This window comes from Colobus angolensis, unplaced genomic scaffold (assembly GCF_000951035.1).
Source record: "Colobus angolensis palliatus isolate OR3802 unplaced genomic scaffold, Cang.pa_1.0 Scaffold185, whole genome shotgun sequence".
Taxonomy (NCBI): domain Eukaryota; kingdom Metazoa; phylum Chordata; class Mammalia; order Primates; family Cercopithecidae; genus Colobus; species Colobus angolensis.
The window spans coordinates 3,112,714-3,136,749 of record NW_012114988.1 but is presented as its reverse complement, the minus strand read 5'-3'; the positions used below and the strand labels follow the sequence as shown (position 1 = coordinate 3,136,749).

At 42.9% G+C, this 24,036-nt stretch overlaps 1 protein-coding gene across 2 annotated transcripts in view; it reads left to right on the top strand.

The window, feature by feature from the left end:
• The first annotated feature begins 7,077 nt into the window (after positions 1 to 7,077).
• PRDM2 (PR domain containing 2, with ZNF domain) overlaps positions 7,078 to 24,036 on the top strand; it is a 56,111-nt gene continuing 39,152 nt past the window's right edge. The window contains exons 1-3 of one of the 2 annotated variants that reach the window (XM_011939928.1): positions 7,078 to 7,211; positions 11,080 to 11,190; positions 16,715 to 21,122. In XM_011939928.1, the coding sequence (XP_011795318.1) occupies positions 11,172 to 11,190; positions 16,715 to 21,122 (4,427 nt within the window). In that variant the 5' untranslated portion in view covers positions 7,078 to 7,211; positions 11,080 to 11,171. Of the gene's footprint in view, positions 7,212 to 9,739; positions 10,223 to 11,079; positions 11,191 to 16,714; positions 21,123 to 24,036 lie in introns of those variants that run through there. The other variant, XM_011939927.1, reaches the window with a different exon arrangement.

Genomic DNA, 24,036 nt, shown 5'->3' with positions numbered 1-24,036 from the left:
TTCTCTGGAAGATCTTTTCCACTCAAAATTTGCTTCTTGTTAACATTAGCAGGGCGTTTCTGCAGAGGGGCTTGTTTTTTGCAAAGTTAAACAGGTATGTAACTCCAATTTTAAATTCTTTCATTATAGACATCTTTGTAGTAATACATATTTGTATTCCCTTTAGCTCATAAGTGTTGTATAGCTAATAAGCAGCCAAAGAAAATGATCAGAATACTTCTTTACCTTAATTCCAGAAACTTTATAAAGTACTCAAGAAATTTTTAAAAAATCTATCAAGAATAATAAGTTTGGGCTAAATTTGAATAGTAATCTGATACAGCCTGAATAGCTAGCACATCTGAGAATGAGATACACGTTGCTGAATAGGCTAGTAGAATTTTGTATTTAGGTGGAGATCTAGTTTAAAAATCTGGATTTAAGCTGGGTGTGGTGGCTCACGTCTATAATCCCAGCACTTTGGGAGGTCCAGGTGGGCAGATCACCTGGGGTCAGCAAACTTCTGACCAACATGGTGAAACCCCCTCTATTAAAAATACAAAATTAGCCGGGCCATGGTGGCTCATGCCTGTAATCCCAGCTTCTTGGGAGGCTGAGGCAGGAGAATCTCCTGAGCCCGGGAGGCAGAGGTTGCTTGCAGTGAGCTGAGATTGCACCGCTGCACCCCAGCCTGAGTGACAGAGCAAGACTCTGTCTCCAAAAAAAAAAAAAAATCTAGATTTGAATTTAAATGTAACTTGTGATTTAAAAGAGTTTATGAGGAGAATATGTTTTAGTTTCATCCTGCTCTTCAATCTGAAGGACAGCCTTGGCAGCTCTGAGTTTATCAGAGGGGAACAGTTTGTGCCAGCCAGTGTGCATGCGGAAGCCTGAAGGGGTCCCAGGTCTTTTTCCTTGGAGCGGTTATGTGGATGGTGTGTCGGTCCGTAAGTGCTGATAGAGGCGCAGCTGCCAGCGGGAGGTGGCTGGGCACAATTGAGATCTTCCACAGCGGTGGGATCTGGTTGATCAGCTACAGTGGGGCTGAGTCTGAAAACCTGTGCTGGAATAAAAGTGCCTCATTTCGTGGTAGGCCGAGTGATTAGGTAGCTTAATACCTCTGTAAATGCTCTTTGTTTTTATAAACCTCTGCTAAAATGTGGCATATTCAAATACCATTGCTTAGTCTTTGCATTTTTAAGAGAAGTAAAATATAAAGCGGAAATAAAGAATGATTATCCCAGCCAACTGCCAAGACATCAACCCTTAGGTTAATACCAGCAGGCACTCAACATGATTGTTTAAATTAGATATTTGATTTGAATAATGATGGGTATAATAACCAAGTGCAGTGAACAGGAAAAAAAGAATATGGGGTATGTGACTGTTTGGAAAGAGGAAACGTTAATTTTTTTTGTTTGAAGTCATGTGTTGCATAGAATTGAAAGATGTCTACCAAAAGGTTAACAGGGGTAATTTGAATGCTGAGCATTTATGGCTATTTAATAGTATCTGTTGTATTTTTAATCCCTTTAAAGTCTGTATAACTGTGTGTCCATTGTGAGTTTGATGTTACTGGGGATCGTTGTTTTTTCTTGAACGGTTTTCCTGAGTCGTATGGGTGGGCAGTAGACAACACTTGAGCAGTACTTTTTGCCATCCAGGCCAAGTAGAGGCTTTTTCCAAATAGCACTTGTAAAACTGCAAATTTAAAAAAATTTTAAAATGTTATATTTTATCTCAACCAATAAAAACATTTTCAGTTATCTTGTTAATTTTACTTCTGTTGGTATTTTCTTTATGAAAAATCATGTATTCTTATGTTTTTATGTAATACAACCAAGTGCTCATCTGAGAAAACACTAGCAGGTAGAGATACCATACTCTTATCAATATTGTCTCACTGGGAGCCACCTGCCAAAATCTGAATGTATATCCTCTTGATGTTCCTTAAATTTATCTCTGTGGGGACATCATAGCCTGATTTGATTAATTAGTCATGTGGCTTGACCGTTGTTCGTATAGGCATTTCTGTAACCTAATGTGAAGAATGAATTTTGAGTGTTTTCATTGTATCTTGTTGCATATTTACGTCAAATTTTTACTCCTTGAAAATATTTTAAAACGATGTTGTAGTTACTTCATCAGGATGCAGTATTGTAAAATTTGTCATGGGCTTTAAAGGGGGAAACATGATTTTCTTCTTAGCTGAGAGGAAGCAGTTCTCGAGGGTGTGGCCGTCTCCTCGGTTTTCAGGGTTGCCAGGCACTGGAAACACACCTCTTCTACAACACCTCTCACTTTGGTTTTTTCAGCCACAGGGGGCTGAGTCCGTAACTTGAATTAGGTTCTTTATTTTGTAGTTACCTCTTCATTATTTAAGGTTTTCAGATTTTAGGTACATTTTTCAGGCTACTAAAAAAACACGAGAAAGAAACCTAGAAATTGATTATAAAGTAGAACAGGTCAGCAGCTTGTTTATATTTAATTATTCTCCCACATCATTTTGTTCGTGCCACAACACTTTTTGAGACTCCAGAGAAGGTAAGGACAGTTAATGCTTTCTTATCTTGAATTTGGTGAAGTTTATTTGGGAAGCCCTTTCTTAAGATTTGGAATTATCCGGTCCAAACCACTGAAAGCCTTTTTCTAACAACATAAAAGCTCAGACTCCCTTCCGATGGATCTTTGCTGTTCTCCCATCAGCCTGACATTTGGAAGAGTTAGGGGAGCCCGTGGCCTCCACAGCTGCAGAGGCTGTGCAGCAGCCCCCCGGTGGGAAGCAAGCATTTCAGGAATTTATACTGCAGTCTGCAGAACTGCAAAATCTAAAACTTTTCCATTGTTTCTGTTGGAAGCAAAACCTAGAGTTGTGTTATAATACCATGAGCTACTTAAAATCGGAGAGGTTTTATTTTTATAATTTGCCTCCAGGATTACAGATAGTTCTTGGTGAGTTTAATTGCAGAAAAAGACTTGAAATTATGCCAAAGGAGCTTAACAGAATTTTTTACTGTCAGATAAGTTTCAAAGTTATTTTAAGTGAAAAGGGAAACGATAGAAAATGCATGGCATGTTACTTTTATAAAAACTAACTGTTGCAGCATCTTACTACTTCAGATCTACGGGGCTTGCTTTGCCACTGATGGCACCCTGACCAGTTGTAACAGCCACTTGTGATCCTCTGATAACCACCCCCACCCCCTGCTGACCTTTCTGAAAGCATTCCTGGTTGAGGCACACTGGTGCCCCCTCAGTCCTTCTGCCCAAGTCTCCCAGTTCTTTTGTTAATGACATTTGATGACTTCCAGAGTACCAAGTCATTCTCTTACATTAAAGCATACATTAAGAATATTGAAATGAACTGTTAATTCCTTGTGGAAACCTTAGTTTTAGGTATCCATTTCCAGCTTCTCTCTTTCTGTCATCAACCCAACTGCAGAATGTTAAACTACTAGGCACATATGCAGCAGAGCTGAGGTCTGATTCCAGTCGACCTTCCCCATCTCACACATAGCATCACTCGGCTGTTGTTTTTTTGTTTTTTGTTTTTTTTTTGAGATGGAGTCTTGCTCTGTCGCCCTGACTGGAGTGCAGTGGTGTGATCTAGGCTCACTACAGCCTCTGCCTCCTGGGTTCAAGTGATTATCCTGTCTCAGCCTCTTGAGTAGCTGGGATTACAGGCATGCCACCAAGCCTGGCTAATTTTTGTATTTTTAGTAGAGATGGGGTTTCACCATGTTGTTCAGGCTGGTCTCGAACTCCTGACCTTGTGATCTGCCTGCCTCGGCCTCCCAAAGTGTTGGGATTACAGGCATGAGCCACTGTGCCTGGTCGGCACTTGGCCATTCTTAAGATAACAACTTTGCCATTATCCATTGATTCCCCTTCCTTACCAACACAATCTATTACAGATTGTGATTTTTAAAAATTTTATAGGAGTCATTTCACATGTACTTTGTACTGTTCTCCTGCCAGTTAAGCCTTTTCAACTTGCTTTGAGAACTCTTAATTTTTCTCCAAACCAGATGTATCCTGAGTGATACTAGTGCCACAGCTGGCCTGCTGTCACAGAAGACACCTTTGACTTTGAAAAATTTGAGAGGCTGGATATTATAATGTATTGCTCATTCTTACCTGAAATGTAGGTAACGGAGAAGACCTTCAAGGCTTTTTTTGCTCCAGAGTGTTCTGGTTCTTCTCTGCGCCTTGAGCATAGTGAGTTCAACATTTACCCTGTTGCCTCGGGTCTGTGCCCTCAGCTTAGTCATATGCTTCCATCAAAGCCTTTCTTCCACCTAGTGTGAAAGCATGGTTCCAGTCTTCAGTTTCCTAGGAAGGGCCGTGTTACCTAGGGGCAGGAAGAAGAGGTAAGACTCTGCAAAAGGGTGAGATTCTAGATGGTAGTGTCTTAAGGCTGGGGGGAGGAATTATAAAAGTGAAAGAAATACCAAATTGTCAAATGTGAAGGAGAAACTTGGGGCAACTAAAGCCTGAAGAACTGTTGGGTTTTGTCATTATGGTATTAGTGGTAACCATGGGAATTGGATTCCTGTAGAGAGGGTGGAAGTTCAGTTGCAAGGATGAAGGACTGATGGAGGGCAGAGGAACTGGAGGCAGCAGGCACAACCCACCTTGGTGAGTTGGTATCAGCGCTGTTGGGAAGCCCGTGTCCTTGATGACCATTCATGGTACAGCTGTGGAAATCTCCCAGTTGGAGTCTTGTCTGATTTGGAACCAACTGTGTATCTGAGTAAGAGGATGAGCTCCCTGAGTGAAGATTGGATGGATCTAGCTTCTGTGCACAGATATTTAATTCTGATTTTATCCTTCAGAGCTGGATAGCTCCCCAGTGAGGAGGCAGCACATGTAGAGTTACATATAGTTTTAAATTTAATTCATTTAAATCACCAAATGCATGAGCCTTCACTGTTGTGATGAATTTTTAATGTAACTTGAGCAGGCCTCCCAGAATTTTGCATTCTCTCTACTGCCTGAACATTTTAAAGTGAAACATTATTCTCTAGAATTTCCTAGTGTGTCTGTCCAGTTTATTAGGATAGTAGAACATAGTCCAGACCTAGGTTAAATTTTTCATGCGATGCTTTAGGCAGTTTTGATTTTATAACTCATATCACAGGCAGTATAATGTATAATGCTATACATTGTCTTAGAAAATAGGCATTATGGCTGTTGAATGTCTTTGGTAGCTATTTCATTACAAAATCCAGTTGTGTTGATCCTATTCAGTGGTGAATCATACTTGGTCAGATCAGAGTTCTGTGCTATTGACTTGTTTCTGGCACAAGATAAAATAGAAATTTAAAAAAAAAGCGTTCCATTTTGATTGTTGCTTAAAAAAAAAAAACAAAACTGTAAATGCAGTTTAAGTCTTTGTTTTGTTTTTGAGACAATCTCTGTCGCCCATGCTGGAGTGCAGTGGCATGATCATGGCTAATGGCAGCCTTGACCTTCTGGGCTCAAGTGATCCTCCCACCTCAGCCTCCCAAGTAGCTGGCACCATAGGCATACACCACCATGCACAGCTAATTTTTTCTTTTTTGATAGATATGGGAGTCTCACAGTGTTGCCCAGGCTGGTCTTGAGCCCCTAAACTTAAGCAATCTGCCTACCTTGGCCACCCAAAGTGCTAGGATTACAGGCATGAGCCACTGTGCCTGGCCAAGCAAGTCTTTATGCAGCTTTTTTCACTTGCCCTTAAAACCAGTGAAATAATGGATGTAAAATGCTTTGTAAAGTAAGGTATGCTGCTGGATGCTGTGGCTACACCTGTAATCCCAGCACTTTGAGAGGCCAAGGCAAGAGGATTGCTGAGTCCAGGAGTTCGAGACCAGCCTGGGCAACACAGCAAGATCTTGTCTCTACAAAAAAGAAACAACATTTAGCCAGGCATGGTATCACATTCCTGTAGTTTCAGATACATAGGAGGCTGAGGCAGGAAGGATCATCTGAACCCAGGAGGTCGAGGCTGCAGTGAATCGAGATCGTGCCATTGCACTCTAGCCTGGATGACAGTGAGAGACAGAGTAAAACCCTGTCTCAAAAGAAAAAAAAAAGTATGCGTATTAAGTCATTATTGATATTAAGAATTAACTGTAAGAGAAGGAACATTTCGTCCTTGAGTTTTTTGTTGGTTTGGTTGGTTTTTTTATACGGAGTCTCGCTCTGTTGCCTAGGCTGGAGTCCAGTGGCACGATCTTGGCTCACTGCAAGCTCTACCTCCCAGGTTCATGCCATTCTCCTGCCTCAGCCTCCTGAGTAGCTGGGACTATACTGCGGGCACCCGCCACCACACCCGGCTGATTTTTTGTAGTTTTAGTAGAGAATGGGTTTCACCGCATTAGCCAGGATGGTCTCGATCTCCTGACTTCGTGATCCACCCAAAAGTGCTGGGATTACAGGCGTGAGCCACCACGCCTGGCCTTCTTTTTTTGTTTAAGATGGAGTTTTGCTCTTGTCATTCAGGCTAGAATGCAGTGGCATTATCTTGGCTCACTGCAACCTCCACCTCCTGGGTTCAAGTGATTCTCCTGCCTCAGTCTCCCAAGTAGCTGAGATTACAGGTGCCCTCCACCATGGCTGGCTAATTTTTGTATTTTTCGTAGAGATGGGGTTTCACCCGCTGTGTTGGCCAGGCTGGTTTCGAACTCCTAACCTCAGGTGATCTGCCTGCTAGGCCTCCCAAAGTGCTGGGATTACAGGTGTGAGCCACTGCTCCCGGCCCTTGAGTTTTCATTCTGGCTTTACAGCTACTGTAGTCGTGTGGCATTGGGCAGGTTATTTCACATCTCTGCTCTTTGGGTGTCTCCCTTGTAAAGTGATTTATGCGTTGGGACTTTGGGGGCTTCTAGCAAAATGGATCCATTAAGTGGTAGGGGCATCAGTTTTAGAATAAGGGCACACAGTACAGGCCCAAGAATGAATACACTACATTGGTCTTATTCTCAGCAACTAAGTACACAGTTAAACATTAGTTTTGGTATGTGAGCAACTTGATGCAGTAGGTAACTGCTGTTTTCCTTCTGTTGCATTCAGTCTCTCATCTTGATGTATTCCTTTCTTTTCCTCATGCACATGGTGGTGTTCTGTCCCTCTGCTGTTCTTGTCATCATTTCCATTTCCTTTCCTTGTGTTTCATTCCTCTTTCTTGTCTAGACCAAGCGGAGCAGCCAGCTGGCGGTAGCACCCCGTAGGACCCCCAGGACCTGATGGTCAGTGCGCTTGTGTGCTTGCCAGGCTCCCAGTGGCTCCTGCTCCTCTGCTTCACAGAGAGAAGCTCACAAATTCCATCTCCTCTTTGTAAACGTCCTTATGAGTTTAGTTTTTTTCTTTTAATTTGATGACATATAGGACAGAAATGAGGTGTCAGAAGAAATCAGTACTGGTTTAAGGAAATGTGGCAGGTTCCACCACCTGTTGCTGCAATATTTGGAGGTTGTGAGGGACACCAAGCATGTGTATGTGTGGGCAGGACCCCTGGTTCTACCTTCTGTTCTGCCATAGACTAATTCGTCCCCCTCTGGCCCTGGCCTTCACTTTCTCCCACAAAATTGAAGGCAGGACAGGTGATTTCGATAGCTCCTTTATCCTAGTCTAAGGCCGTCATGACGAGAAGTAACTTAACAGATGGTTCTCATGAAGATTGAGAACATTGTTTCAGGTGTCAGATAATCTCAATTCCATGACAGACTCATGATACACTCATTTCCTTGATAAACTAAGTCTGTTGGTGTTGACCAAATTTAGTTTGGTGGTAAATTTAGTTCTTCATCGCTCCATTTTAGAATTGGCTTATTAGTGTTATTCAACTACTTTTTGTAATTTTTAATACATATATAGACTGTTAAGTTTCACAGGTCTTTAGTGACACAGAAATGCATTGGTCTACCCCAGTGGTTCTTAACCTGAGGAAATCTCCCCAGGGGTCATCTGGCCATGTCTAGAGACTTTGGATTGTCACAATTAGAAGCGGGGTGCCACTAGCATCTACTAAATAGAGGCTACAGGTGCTGTTAAACGTCTTCCAGTGCATCAGACAGCCCACGCCACAGCCAAGGATTGATTATCTGGCCCAGATGTCGTTCGTGGTGTAGTTGAGGCACCTTGGTACCCCGTAGCGGTCTGTGGCGGGATACCTTCCTTAGTCCTCTGATAGGATACAGGAGATGTACCTACTACAAATGGCTTCTACTCATAGTGGACTAGGTTTCCAGGGTCATGACTTTTAAAGAGGACACCTGGGGAGAGAAAAGGGAGTTCTCACTGATTAGTTTTGGTTGTCCAAAAAAGGACGCTTGACATTTAGAGTCAGCTAGGTGCTCTAACGTTCTTGTTATAAAACTTAAAATAGCACTTTACCTTTTAGATAGTATGTGATTTCGAGTGCATCTTAATGGTATTAAGATTGTACTTCCTTTTGTTAAGATTTCATCTAGACATTTTACTTATTTAATACTCTATTTACATATAGAACAGTGTACTTTGCTTTTTATATGACCTACAGACTAGGTTTGTACAGCACATGGGAGGTTGTGGAAAAATCTTTGCATTTCTTTTGCAAGTGATTGTATTACAGCAAATTGACATCTGTTTTTCTATTAAATTTTACAGTGTGGCCCTTCTTTAAATGTGTGTAAGGTTTATGCAAGGAGTGAAGGTTTACATTACACCTCTCCATTTTATTTTATTGTAAAAGCTCATTCTAAGTACTAAGTAAATGATCAGTTAAAAAAAGGGCACATTCCTTGGCCTGTTTGGGGTACCTGAGGGGGTATGTCTTATAAAAATGTCATTGGATTCAGGGAAAAAGTTTCTGAATATGATATTTGAATCTGTGGGCTATGCCAGGAACTCTCTCTTCACATGGTAATAAAAGAAGCCATGGATTTCCTCACACATCAGTTGCAACACAGAGAAGTTATGTCAGTAGTCATTTATATTTGTATTATGGATGTGTTTGGGCAATAAGCATTTTGTTTGCTATCAGTAATCTAATATGGGCTGAGCATTACACACAGACAGAACAAGCTTATGTCATAAGTGTAAGAAAACTGATGGAAAAAGGAGGTAGAATCCAAATTCCCTTAAAACTGGATCCCTGAAGAACCTTTGTCATTATCTGATTGAGACAAAGTGCTGTTAAGTTGACACAGGGAGAAAGAATCACAAGAGGAGGTTATGCCTGTGGAAAGGTGCTTAGATGTTTGTGCCCCTTATGGAGGGAGATTGGCGTATAATTCTTCACCTGGAGACACGTATTAGTCAGCTCTGTGCAGATCCTTCACTCTTGTTACCACCGGAGTGTGGTCCCAGTAAAGTATGTGCCCGTTTCTTGCATTCCATTTTAAGTGCCTTTGGAAGTGAATGGATAGACAGGCTATCAGGAATTCATTTGCTCAAACCCTTATAAATGTAGTGGCAAAAAACCGGATTTCCTATGGGCTGAAGAATTAGGTGTTTAGGCTGGGCGCAGTGGCTCACGCCTGTAATCCCAGCACTTTTGGGAGGCTGAAGCAGGCAGATCACGAGGCCAGGAGATTGAGACCGTCCTGGCTAACACAGTGAACCCTCATCTCTACTAAAAATACAGAAAATTAGCCGGGTGTGGTGGCGGGGTGCCTGTAGTCCCAGCTACTCAGGAGGCTGAAGCAGGAGAATGGCGTGAACCTGCGAGGCGGAGCTTGCAGTGAGCTGAGATCGCACCACTGCACTCCAGCCTGGGCGACAGAGTAAGACTCCGTCTCAAAAAAAAAAAATAAAGTGTTTAAAATGGTATTTTAGAATTTGCGTTTTAAGACTAACAAGCAAAATGACTGTTAAGGTTATTTCTCAGATTTTTAATCAAAATCTGGTGGTTTTTTTTAGGATTTGTTTTTGCTTTGTATTGTACTTGATGTTTCTACTTTTAATCTAGATGTTTTCAATGATGCTGTTTTGTCTCTGACCTCATTTTTGTTTGTTTACAGTTTTAGCTAATTATGCTTCCTGGTAGTGATTCTCTGTTATGGAGAATATAACTTTATGTGTGTATAGCAGCTTTAAGTCGTTTTTAGTTTGATTTTACTAATGCAGAGATAAGTGTCAGAGGCTTGTAGTTCTGGAAGCTGGTGGAGGTTTGTCTGGGGGAGAGCAGTGGAGAAAAAGGAGGATTGTTAGGGAAGAATGGGGATCTGTCTGGATCTGAAGACTGTGAAACACCAGCTTCCAGAAAAATAGAAATCTGGTAATTAAAAAATGTAAAAGAAAGGTTAAAAATTCTGGTTAAGTCCTAAAGAAACTGGGCTTCTGACTTCTTCAGTCTAATTACTCCTATAGATAATTGTTTCTTACCTTCATGTCTTGAGTTCGTTGTTCCAGCTTATCAGAATGATGTTGCAATTTAATCTTACCTTCTAAACGTATGGTATCACTTGGAATGCAGTCAGTGTTTCTGAATTCCATCCTCTGAATTGTTAATGAAATACTGACCTGGGCTGGACCTACAGTCAGGTCCCTCAGGGCTCTCAGAGTGCCATGCTGGTACACAGTGAATTATTCATAATTACTCTGAATTTGGTATTTGAGCCATTGTGAATGTGTATCTTTTGAAATTCAGTAGAATCTCTGCTTCTCTTGTTTTGCTTCCAGCAATTATGGATAATCATGTCTTAGTTAAAAGGGCCCCAAGTTATAACATTGTTTTTCTCTAATATGCTTCTTACAAATAGTCAGTCCCTATTAACTATGTGGCATTGAAATTCAATGCTATTACTAATTTTCCTTTGACATCAATAGTAACTTTTTGAGAATACCTTACCTCATAATTTGATGGTCATTATAGCTATGAAGGGAACTAATGCCCAAGATTCTCAAAAATACAAGATTGATGGGTTTCTTTCTTTTCCCCTCTGTCATCATTTACCTGTATAACATAGTATTTATAGTCATGATTCATTCCTTTCTTTAGGAATCCAAAGTGATAATTGCCCAGGAATATACAGTGTGCTTGATTGGATTAATAAGTGTCTTCTTCAGTAATTCAGAATAACACATGAGCAAATGAAAGAATAAATGAATAAATAAATAAAAATTGTGTTTCAGGGAAGAAAAAATCCCAGGAAAATAAAAACAAAGGAAACAAAATCCAAGACATACAACTGAAGACAAGTGAGCCAGATTTCACCTCTGCAAATATGAGAGATTCTGCAGAAGGTAAGCTTGTGATACTGGCCTGGTCTGAATTGAGTATATATGTACCCAGTGAATTGAACTTGGTGTCTCCTTGTATTGTTCTTCTGAGAATCATTTAGGATCTTTACGAGGTTAAACAGCAAAAAAGCTGCCTAAATTTAATATGGTAAGCTGAGCCTTCTATACGCTACCTTCCCTTCAAATAATTATGAAAGACTTTTCTTCTTAAAAATGAACTTGTTCCCTTGTTACAATAAAATGAGACCAAGTGTGGTGGCTCACGCCTGTAATCCCAACACTTTGGGAGGCTGAGCCAGAAGGATCTCTTGAGGCCAGGAGTCTGAGACCAGCTTGGGCAACATAGTGAGACCTTGTTTCTACAAAAGAAAATGAAATAAGAACATTCACTAAGATGATGGCATGTGCCTGTAGTCCTGGCTACTTGACAGGCTGAGGTGGGGGGATCACTGGTGCTCAGGAGTTTGAGGCTATTGAGCTGTGATTCCCCCCACTGTACTCCAGCCTGGGTAACAGGGTGAGACTCTGTCTCTAAAAAAAAAAAAAAAAATGATAATAAAATGAATTATATGATTGCATTTAAAAATAGCATAAAGTTCAAAACCATCAAAAAATAGTAATAGCAGAAGGACATGAGGAGGCCCCTGAGGTGCTCGTTGTTTTCTGTTACTCATCTGTGTCGCATGGGTATATGTATTTAGTGAACATTTTATCTTGCTATATATATACTTAACTGTACACTTTAATACATGGACGTTTTATACTTCAAATTAAGCATTTACTTAAAATATCAAAGATCTTTGATTTTTGTATAACAGAACGAAAAGTGTACAGAATGAAGTGTGTTTCTGTTTTTTGTTAGAATTTAAATTCTTGGCCGGGCGCGGTGGCTCAAGCCTGTAATCCCAGCACTTTGGGAGGCCGAGATGGGCGGATCACGAGGTCAGGAGATCAAGACCATCCTGGCTAACATGGTGAAACCCCGTCTCTACTAAAAAATACAAAAAACTAGCCGGGCGAGGTGGCGGGCGCCTGTAGTCCCAGCTACTCGGGAGGCTGAGGCAGGAGAATGGCATAAACCCGGGAGGCGGAGCTTGCAGTGAGCTGAGATCCGGCCACTGCACTCCAGCCTGGGCGACAGAGCAAGACTCCGTCTCAAAAAAAAAAAAAAAAAAGAATTTAAATTCTTATTTTCTCTCTTCGTATTTCTCCCCTTAAAATTTTCTCCTTTATGGTCCCTCTGCTGATTAATATTCTAGGCCTGCTGTGACGTAAGAATCCAACCGAGAGGCATGGATTGAAAGTCAGAAAGACAGCTTGCCGTGTGCTCATTGCAGTTAGGCCACCATATTGAGACTATTAATACAGAAGGGAAAGAGGTGTGTCTTAATTCGCCATGGGCAAATTTTCGCAGATTGGAGCTTACTTGAGTTGTTTATAGTGACCCAAGTAGGCAAATTTCAGAGGACAGGTTTGTGACTCTTTAAGAAATATTTGTAGAGGAAAATAACCAAAATATTTTGGATGCCTTTCATAACCATTTTTAAGCACCGTTTGTGATGATAACATTCATAAAAGATTATAATTTTCTGTGCCATTTTATGAAGCAAGAATATTCAAGTTCATTTCCCAGAGTCTTAAAACTAAGTTCTGCCTCTTATTGCAGATTTGCCGAGAGTTTTTTTTGAACAACAAAAATTAGTAAGGAACCTTAACTACCTTTGGTGGCAGAATTAGAAGACAGGTTCAGCAGTCGCCTACTCCCCTTGAGTAATTCAAGACAATTATTTTTCTCCTGATGCAACATCAGGTCCCATGAAAAATGACACTTGCTGGCCCGGTGCGGTGGCTCATGCCTGTAATCCTAGCACTTTGGGAGGCTGAGGCAGGTGGATCACAAAGTCAGGAGATTGAGACCATCCGGGCTAACATGGTGAAATCCCGTCTCTACTAAAAATACAAAAAAATTAGCGGGGCGTGGTGGTGGGCGCCTGTAGTCCCAGCTACTCGGGAGGCTGAGGCAGGAGAATAGCGTGAACCTGGGAGGTGGAGCTTGCAGTGAGCTGAGATCGCATCCCTGCACTCCAGCCTGGGAGACAGAGCGAGACTCCGTCTCAACAAAAAAAAAAAAAAAAAAAAGAAAAGAAAAGGAAAATGACACTTGCTCTTTATCCCCCAGTATGTGGCACAGCTGGTCAAAGTGGGGTCGTAGGCGTCCCCTGAATGTTCTGCATTGTCCTCAGCTAATGGTCTGTATCACGAGCAAACAGTTCAGACTCTTCTTTGTGCTCCCAAACCTCCCTTTATGTTAAAACTCCACAGATCACATCAAGTGCGTGGACCCACTCTGGCACGGGCTGTACTTGTTAGTAGAGCTGGTCGGTCTTTGGTTTGTATTACTTTGGACAGTTTTAAATCTGGGACTGTTTACCAGTCATGGGGAAAGACATTTTTTCCCCATCAAAAGAAGCCACAGATTTTGACTGAAAATGAAGTCTATTAGGAAATTTCTGAGCCTTAGAATTGCATTTTCTGTTGTCTCATTTCAACTCTTTTGGCAGTATTCTGGGTCTCTATTGAAAATGTCTTTGAAAAGAGAGGTAGCTCCTAATTTGAAATACATTACTACCATCCCCAGTTTGTGGAAAGCTCATGGAATTTATGAAATTAGTCTAGGGGAAGAGAAGGCTGTTTCTGTTTGGAAACAGAAACCTCATTGCTAGTAAATGTAGTAGCAGATGGGAAAAATTAGTTCCCCATATTCCTCGGAAACAGCAAGGGGGCTAGGGCTGAATAAGTGACCTTGTATGAATAGTACCTGGCATTGACCTCTTCCCCACTGTGTCCACACAGTCCCCATGTCCAGTAGCAGGCCTCTTGGATCATGAGGGTCTGGCTGCTCTTTTCTGCCTCCACTGCTTCTTCCGCTTTCCTTCTTAGCACAGCAGCCAGCATCTTCATTCTCATTCCACTCTGCCAGTCTTGCTCCTCGGCCACCAGGGATGACCTTCCCCTATCCTTTCACCCACCCTGTGGCCGAATCTCCCAGATGGCACTCTCCTGCTTTCAGCGGCTCCCCACTGTCCCTAGATAAGTCCATATTAATTTATAATGTTCTCTATGTTTTGATTCTTCTCTGCTTGCTTTTCCTGTTCTGTCCTTAATTCTTGTATCCTTCAGGTTCAGTCTGCTTAGGCCTTTCTCTAAGAATCCTTTCCTGATGAATCAAGCCCATGTGAGATGCTTCCGTACCACACTCACTTGCATAAACACAGCCATTAATGTTCTATAGTTTCGTTGCCTTCCTGCTTGTATGTGGCTTCTATGAAAGTGAAGCTCTTTGTGGGTAAGGATCTTGACAGTCTTGTTTACCTAGTACTGGCAGATAGTGGGTGCTAAGTCAGTATCTGCAAGTGCCTGGGGGAACAGCCAGGTAATGTAGCCTGGAGAAGTCAGAATAGCTCTGCCTGCTCCACGGAGCCTTTCTTAACTCTCCTAGTGCCTGCAGTAGAGGGGCCCGGTTCTGCAGTGCAGCAAGTGGGACTGTCGCGGCAGCAGCATTGGGGACCATTCCTGCTAGCACGAAACCATGATTACAGTGTCTGTCTTTAAGAATCCTCTGTTGTCCCTGTGTTTTCTTCCAGTCTCTTCTGCATTTCTTTTTCTTTACAGCTAAATTTGAAAGAATTGCTAATAGTTTCCCTGTCTCTCCCGTCTCCTTCCCTTCTCTTAGGAACTCTGTTAGGCATTTGTCCCCACCACTCCACTTGCTGTCGCAATCACCAGACCTCTGCCTTGGCAGATGGAATGTTCCATTCTCAGTCCTTATCCAACCCAGCAGGAGTTCTGAACACAGCTGATCATTCCCTCCGTGAAGCAGTTTGTTTACTTAGCTGAAGGGCCACCACTCTCTTGCTTCTCCGGATACCTCACTGGCCTTTCCGCCAGCCTCAGTTGTGGAGTCATCTGGGACACAGTCATCTCACCCCTCTTCTGCCTGCGTTCACTTGCCAGGCGACCTCATCCAGTCCGATACCTTCTCTGGCCTTCTCTAGGATTTTGAAATTTCTAGGCCAGCCTCTTTGTTGAATTCCAGATTCATATAAAGCTGTCTACTTAATGTATTCAGGTAACTTAAACTCTAGCACGTCTGAAGTAAGCTCTTGACTTCCCCCACAACATGCACATGCACACAGACCACAGTTGCTTCTCTTGTGGTCTTCAACATTTTATTAGCCAGGATTATCGCAGTTCTGTGGAATCTCGTCTTCTCTGTCACCACAACCAGTCAGCAGGCACATTGTCAACTTCATCACCAAAGTATATCCAGAGCACTTGTAGTCCCGCCATGCTGCCACCCCTGTGCCACCATCCTGCCTCTCCTGGAGGATGCAGTGGGCCCCATCTTGTCCATCTGCCTCCAGCCTTGTCACCTAGAGTTCACTATCTTCCTTGTAGTAACCAGAGTGATTCTCTTGAATACAAATCAGATTATATATTGCTATCTGGTAGCCTGTCGTTTTTCACTCAGAGTAAAGGCCAGCAGCCTTCAGGGGCTTGTGTAAGTAGGCCCCTGTTTGCATCTCCAGTCTTATCTCCTGCCCTCACTTTCCCCAGCTTCCCCACCTCACCTCACTGACGTCTTTGCTGTTCTTTGAACGCATCTAGTATGTTCTTGACTCAGTGCTTGTGCATTTTGAGGGTTCCTCTATCGAGTAGGGCTCCTCCCCCCCCCCCACCCCCCCCCCCCAGTATTTGCATGCCTCATTTTCCTTAGGTCTCTCCTCCACTGTCACCTTCTAAGCAAGTCCTTCCCTGACCGCCTTCTACCACCCACCTCAGGTGGGCTTGGCCTAGGGACTCCGAAGTGACTGCAGATTTCTGTTCCTTTCAGTGAGATGCTCCTGAGTTCTTAATAACTTGGCTAGGCTTAGAAGAGATGATCTCCAAAGATTATCTAGCTTGAAAAACTTGTGATTACATGATTCTGGAAAATGTTCTAGCTTCTGAATATTACGTTGTAGTTAAGGAGAGAGGATCATTTACTCCAGACAGACTTAAGGATCTAACCTGGTGATATGTCTGGTAATGAACTACTTCCAGTTTGGAATCATGAGAAATTAGAATTTACAACTACTCTCCTAAAATGTAGTTTACTCCAACACAATTTTAAACACTGCAGTTTCTCTAAACAGAGTTGTATGTATGTGCAACTAAACACAAAACCCCAGCTCCACACGGACGTCCTTGTCTGTTGCATTCGTGTATGTATCCTCACTGCCGGGAATATTGCCTGGTACGTAGCTGGTACTCTAAATACTTGTTGAATGAATGGATGAATGAAATGGATTCATATCCAATACAACTTTATCAATTAAGTATATAAAATAGAAGTAATTTATTGTTCCTCATCATCTCCCTCATGTTTTAGGTGGTAAGAGAAATCACTTGAATCATACAAATTATTCACCAAGTAGCTGGTTTCCCATGCTTCACTTCCATGCTTCTGCTTCCATGTGCTTTCTAGGTCCTAAAGAAGACGAAGAGAAGCCTTCAGCCTCATCACTTGAGCAGCCGGCCACCCTCCAGGAGGTGGCCAGTGAGGAGGTTCCTCCAGAACTAGCAACCCCTGCCCCTGCCTGGGAGCCACAGCCAGAACCAGACGAGCGATTAGAAGCAGCAGATTGTGAGGTGAATGATTTGGGGGAAGAGGAGGAGGAGGAAGAGGAGGAGGAGGAAGAAGAAGAAGATGATGATGATGAGTTGGAAGAAGAGGGGGAAGAAGAAACCAGCATGCCAAATGAAAGTTCTGTGAAAGAGCCAGAAATACGGTGTGATGAGAAGCCAGAAGATTTATTAGAGGAACCAAAAACAACTTCAGAAGAAACTCTTGAAGACTTCTCAGAGGTAACACCTGCCTTGCAAATCCCCAGAACTCGAGAAGAGGCCAATGGTGATGTATTTGAAACGTTTATGTTTCCATGTCAGCATTGTGAAAGGAAGTTTACAACCAAACAGGGGCTTGAGCGTCACATGCATATCCATATATCCACCGTCAATCATGCTTTCAAATGTAAGTACTGTGGGAAAGCCTTTGGCACACAGATTAACCGGCGGCGGCATGAGCGGCGCCACGAAGCAGGGTTAAAGCGGAAACCCAGCCAAACACTACAGCCGTCAGAGGACCTGGCTGATGGCAAAGCATCTGGAGAAAACGTTGCTTCAAAAGATGAATTGAGTCCTCCCAGTCTTGGGCCAGACTGTCTGATCATGAATTCAGAGAAGGCTTCCCAAGACACAGTAAATTCTGTTGTAGAAGAGAATGGGGAAGTTAAAGAACTTCATCCGTGCAAATATTGTAAAAAGGTTTTTGGAACTCATACTAATATGAGACGGCATCAGCGTAGAGTTCACGAACGCCATCTGATTCCCAAAGGTGTACGGCGAAAAGGAGGCCTTGAAGAGCCCCAGCCTCCAGCAGAACAGGCCCAGGCCACCCAGAACGTCTATGTACCAAGCACAGAGCCAGAGGAGGAAGGGGAAGCAGATGATGTGTACATCATGGACATTTCTAGCAATATCTCTGAAAACTTAAATTACTATATTGATGGTAAAATTCAAACCAATAACAACACTAGTAACTGTGATGTGATTGAGATGGAGTCTGCTTCGGCAGATTTGTATGGTATAAATTGTCTGCTCACTCCAGTTACGGTGGAAATTACTCAAAATATAAAGACCACACAGGTCCCTGTAACAGAAGATCTTCCTAAAGAGCCTTCGGGCAGCACAAATAGTGAGGCCAAGAAACGGAGAACGGCGAGCCCGCCTGCACTGCCCAAAATTAAGGCCGAAACAGATTCTGACCCCATGGCCCCCTCCTGCTCCTTAAGTCTTCCTCTTAGCATATCAACAACGGAGGCAGTGTCTTTCCATAAAGAGAAAAGTGTTTATTTGTCATCAAAGCTCAAGCAACTTCTTCAAACCCAAGATAAACTAACTCCTCCTGCAGGGATTTCAGCAACTGAAATAGCTAAATTAGGTCCTGTTTGTGTGTCTGCTCCTGCATCAATGTTGCCTGTGACCTCAAGTAGGTTTAAGAGGCGGACCAGCTCTCCTCCCAGTTCTCCACAGCACAGTCCTGCCCTTCGAGACTTTGGAAAGCCAAGTGATGGGAAAGCAGCATGGACCGATGCAGTGCTGACTTCCAAAAAATCCAAATTAGAAAGTCATAGCGACTCACCAGCATGGAGTTTGTCTGGGAGAGATGAGAGAGAAACTGTGAGCCCTCCATGCTTTGATGAATATAAAATGTCTAAAGAGTGGACAGCCAGTTCTGCTTTTAGCAATGTGTGCAACCAGCAGCCACTGGATTTATCCAGTGGTGTCAAACAGAAGACTGAGGGTACAGGCAAGACTCCAGTCCAGTGGGAATCTGTCTTAGATCTCAGTGTGCATAAAAAGCCTTGTAGTGACTCTGAAGGCAAGGAATTCAAAGAGAATCATTCAGTGCAGCCTACGTGTAGTGCTGTAAAGAAAAGGAAACCAACCACCTGCATGCTGCAGAAGGTTCTTCTCAATGAATATAATGGCATCGATTTACCTGTAGAAAACCCTGCAGATGTGACCAGGAGCCCAAGTCCTTGTAAATCCCTAGAAGCTCAGCCAGATCCTGACCTCGGTCCAGACTCTGGTTTCCCTGTCCCTACTGTTGAGTCCCCAGCTGATGTTTGTCCTTCATCACCTGCCCTGCAGACGCCCTCCCTTTCATCCGGTCAGCTGCCTCCTCTCTTGATCCCCACAGATCCCTCTTCCCCTCCACCCTGTCCCCCGGTATTAACTGTTGCCACTCCGCCCCCTCCCCTCCTTCCTACCGTACCTCTTCCAGCCCCCTCTTCCAGTGCATCTCCACATCCATGCCCTTCTCCACTCTCAAATGCCACCGCACAGTCCCCACTTCCAATTCTGTCCCCAACAGTGTCCCCCTCTCCCTCTCCCATTCCTCCTGTGGAGTCCCTGATGTCTGCCACCTCACCCGGGCCTCCAACACTTTCTTCTTCCTCCTCTTCATCTTCCTCCTCCTCTTCATTTTCTTCTTCATCTTCGTCCTCTTCTCCTTCTCCACCTCCTCTCTCCGCGATCTCATCTGTTGTTTCCTCCGGTGATAATCTGGAGGCTTCTCTCCCCATGATATCTTTCAAGCAGGAGGAATTAGAGAATGAAGGTCTGAAACCCAGGGAAGAGCCCCAGTCTGCTGCTGAACAGGATGTTGTTCAGGAAACATTCAACAAAAACTTTGTTTGCAACGTCTGTGAATCACCTTTTCTTTCCATTAAAGATCTAACCAAACATTTATCTATTCATGCTGAAGAATGGCCCTTCAAATGTGAATTTTGTGTGCAGCTTTTTAAGGATAAGACGGACTTGTCAGAACATCGCTTTTTGCTTCATGGAGTTGGAAATATCTTTGTGTGTTCTGTTTGTAAAAAAGAATTTGCTTTTTTGTGCAATTTGCAGCAGCACCAGCGAGATCTCCACCCAGATAAGGTGTGCACACATCACCAGTTTGAAAGCGGGACTCTGAGGCCCCAAAACTTTACAGATCCCAGCAAGGCCCATGTAGAGCATATGCAGAGCTTGCCAGAAGATCCTTTAGAAACTTCTAAAGAAGAAGAGGAGTTAAACGATTCCTCTGAAGAGCTTTACACGACTATAAAAATAATGGCTTCTGGAATAAAGACAAAAGATCCAGATGTTCGATTAGGCCTCAATCAGCATTACCCAAGCTTTAAACCACCTCCATTTCAGTACCATCACCGTAACCCCATGGGGATTGGTGTGACAGCCACAAATTTCACTACACACAATATTCCACAGACTTTTACTACTGCCATTCGCTGCACCAAGTGTGGAAAAGGTGTCGACAACATGCCGGAGTTGCACAAACATATCCTGGCGTGTGCTTCTGCAAGTGACAAGAAGAGGTACACGCCTAAGAAGAACCCAGTACCATTAAAACAAACTGTGCAACCCAAAAATGGCGTGGTGGTTTTAGATAACTCTGGGAAAAATGCCTTCCGACGAATGGGACAGCCCAAAAGGCTAAACTTTAGTGTTGAGCTCAGCAAAATGTCGTCGAATAAGCTCAAATTAAATGCATTGAAGAAAAAAAATCAGCTTGTACAGAAAGCAATTCTTCAGAAAAACAAATCTGCAAAGCAGAAAGCTGACTTGAAAAATGCTTGTGAGTCATCCTCTCACATCTGCCCTTACTGTAATCGAGAGTTCACTTACATTGGAAGCCTGAATAAACACGCCGCTTTCAGCTGTCCCAAGAAACCCCTTTCCCCTCCCAAAAAAAAAGTTTCTCATTCATCTAAGAAAGGTGGACACTCATCACCTGCAAGTAGTGACAAAAACAGCAACAACAGCAACCACCGCAGACGGACAGCAGATGCGGAGATTAAAATGCAAAGCATGCAGGCTCCGTTGGGCAAGACCAGAGCCCGCAGCTCAGGCCCCACCCAAGTCCCGCTCCCCTCCTCATCCTTCAGGTCCAAGCAGAACGTCAAGTTTGCAGCTTCGGTGAAATCCAAAAAACCAAGCTCCTCCTCTTTAAGGAACTCCAGCCCGATAAGAATGGCCAAAATAACTCATGTTGAGGGGAAGAAACCTAAAGCTGTGGCCAAAAATCATTCTGCTCAGCTTTCCAGCAAAACATCGCGGAGCCTGCACGTGAGGGTACAGAAAAGCAAAGCCGTTTTACAAAGCAAATCCACCTTGGCGAGTAAGAGAAGAACAGACCGGTTCAATATAAAATCTAGAGAGCGGAGTGGGGGGCCAGTCACCCGAAGCCTTCAACTGGCAGCTGCTGCTGACTTGAGTGAGAACAAGAGAGAGGACGGCAGCGCCAAGCAGGAGCTGAAGGACTTCAGGTAAGCCCAGGAGCTGGTGGGAGGGAAAGACTGGGAAGGCGACAGTATCCTTGCCTACGGGCGGTTTTTGGTCTCTTGTTGCTTCCCCCCCCCCCCCGTAAAATTTCAACCTAAACACTGAAAGGAAATAGGTGTTGCATAAGTTAAAGGCATGAAGGGTCACTGCTTTGGCTGCTTTTAGAGATGAATAAATAGTTTAAATTTCAGACTTACGACTCACAAAGTGGTGCCACTTCTTTAATATGGCCAAATGTAAATTGAATTTGAAACTATAGAAAAGCTCTCAAAAGCACTCTAAGAAAATATGAAATCCTCTCAAACTGCTTTTTGTCTTGGGTAATAGCTCAGTGTCACGTGTCTTATTTCCCGATCGTAGGACATTTCTTAGGTTAAGACGGGTCACTAAGTTCATTAGTAAACCTTGTTACAATCTTGTTTAATATTTCTGTGACTTCAGTATAGATCTAGTACCTGAGACTTTCTTTCATTGCCAGTGCTTAAATTTTAACAACTGATTGCATTGGTCAAAACAAAACAAAACATAGTCCTTTAAAAAGGCCTTAGCCCTGTCCGCCACCTCCTGAGCTCAGCCATAGGACAGTAAACAAGTCAGGTTCTAGTTGGGAAGCAGAGTAGGAGAGACGTGCTTGGAACTCCAAGCAGGACCCTTGGCGGCTCTTTCAGGCCGGTGTGATGCCCAGGGCATGGCAGCCTCGTTTGTCAGTACCTTTGTCTCCCCATTATGATTTGTCTTAGATTTGAAGTGACTTTACTGCTTTATTGCCTGTGCTTCCTATATTAAGAACTGTTCTCAGTGACAGATGAAGAGAGAGGGCAGTGGTTGAATTTGTTACATTGGGTTCTCAGACTTTCTAAGTCCTTTGTCCGAAGTGGATGTGTATTGGAATTCCTGCTGTTTCTCTCTGAATAGTTCAGTCTCCTGAAAATTAGTCATCAGATAGGATTTCTGCAAAATACTTGTAAATCTTGTCTTTTCATGATATGCCACCAGACTCTAGGCCTTCATGCTATAGCTTTTGGTGTCTGAAAATTCTTTGGTGTTTTAAGCAAGCGGAATTAGGGATCCTAAGTGTGGACGCGACTGCCGTTTTGTAGAGGTCACGAGGACACAGGTGCCATTAGCTCTGCATAATTGATCAGGTAGAATTTTTAATGCTGGTGTGCCTTAAATCACAGCTAAAGATAGAGAAGAATCATTAACTCAGGCTGATTTGAATGATTTACTGTAGGATTAATGGATCAGATTTTAAAAAAACTACTTCATAAATGTGTTAAATATTTAGTTGCCATAGGTCTGACCAACGCTTGGTCTCTGGCCACGGCGCATACGTAGGTAGCATCTCGGAGGTTAGCTCTGCTGAAAATAAGCACCTGTGTTATCAGTTGTCAAAACTGCTTGCGTTTAGTAATTGAATTGTGCACCTGTTTGCGCTCAGTCTGTGTTCTTGAGGTGCTACACCAACAGGACATGATCAAATTGAATCCTTTTCAAGTTGCTTATGTCTTCAACAAGCAGAATGTGCCTTCATTTTCACAGATTGTACTATAAAACACCTCTCAGGTGGGTGATGCTTCAGAATGTACTGTTTCTATCCTTTTTGTCTTCAGTGTTATCTAAAAGAAGTGCTTGTTTTGTACTGGGCCCCACTTAACACAGTTCAGGGTTAAAGTTGATTTGGAAAAATTAAGTTCTGCAAAGAATAGCTGTCAGAGTGACTATAAATTTATCAAGTCTATTCAGATAGCCTCTACCCAGTGTCTTTTGAGTAACCTTTAAGGCTACAAAGGACTAAAGTGCCTTAAAAATCGTGTCTCTTCTTTGCTGCAGTTAATTTTCATTATTTTGCTTTGTTTGATAGTTAACAGTGGGTTACCTTGCTGGAGTGAAATTTGGCCTAAAAGGAAGCACAGAAGGATCAGATAAGAAAACATTGGTGTGGCCTAACCGGAGACAGTAATGACAGGCGTTGGTGGCAGCTCTGTGTGAGGTGCTGGAACTGTGCTGTGGACACATCTGTAGGTCAGGAATGTGATCCAGGGGTCCATTTACCAAGTCACCGTAAACCTGAGAAGTGTTCTTGGGAATTAGAAAACAAATGTTCATCAAGATAAATATTTTGACTATCTGGACACAAAAGTGGGCATTTCTTTGAAGTGTTTGTTTTGGTCTTAGTACTTTGTAGTGAGTTTAGCACAAAACGGGGATTCGTAAACTTAGACCTGGGTAATATGATGATTGTCATTAACATGTCGCCCAGGGCTCTTAAAGAGGCAGCCTCAGCCTCTGCATATTTGTTGTGTTACACTAATAAGGAGTTGTTTGAACTACAGTCGTCTTCCTGTTTAAGTATAGTTCTACTTGTAAATTTTGTGTAGGGATGACTCCTGACACAAGGAATCATCACATCTGTTACATGTCTAGGAATACTTTCACTCTGTTTGCAGCTTGCTTTACTTACCCTGTTGAGTACACAGGGACGACTTACAGAACAGGCAGCACATCCTTGTCCTGTGTATATCTTTACCACAAGCTGTGATTAAGAGCTAGTTTTCGACACTCAGATATTTTACATTTCAATGCCACTTTAGGATTCCACAGTTTTTCAAGTATATACTTGCAATCAGCCATGTGATTTTTCCATGAGTTTTCTACTTAACACTGAGGATCATTTCCTGGAACATAAGCCATGATGCCAGACAAGGTGTCAAAAAGCCATGTGCTCCAAATATTTTTCTTAGGACAAAACACAGGAAAGCAGGCATGCCACGGTCATTCAGGTTCTCCTGCTGCAGCTCTTACTACAGTGACCCACCCCCCACCCCTCACCATGGCTTTCAGTAGTGCCGAGTTTAAATCTGTTGCTAAGGGATCATTTCCATGGGCTCCAATACA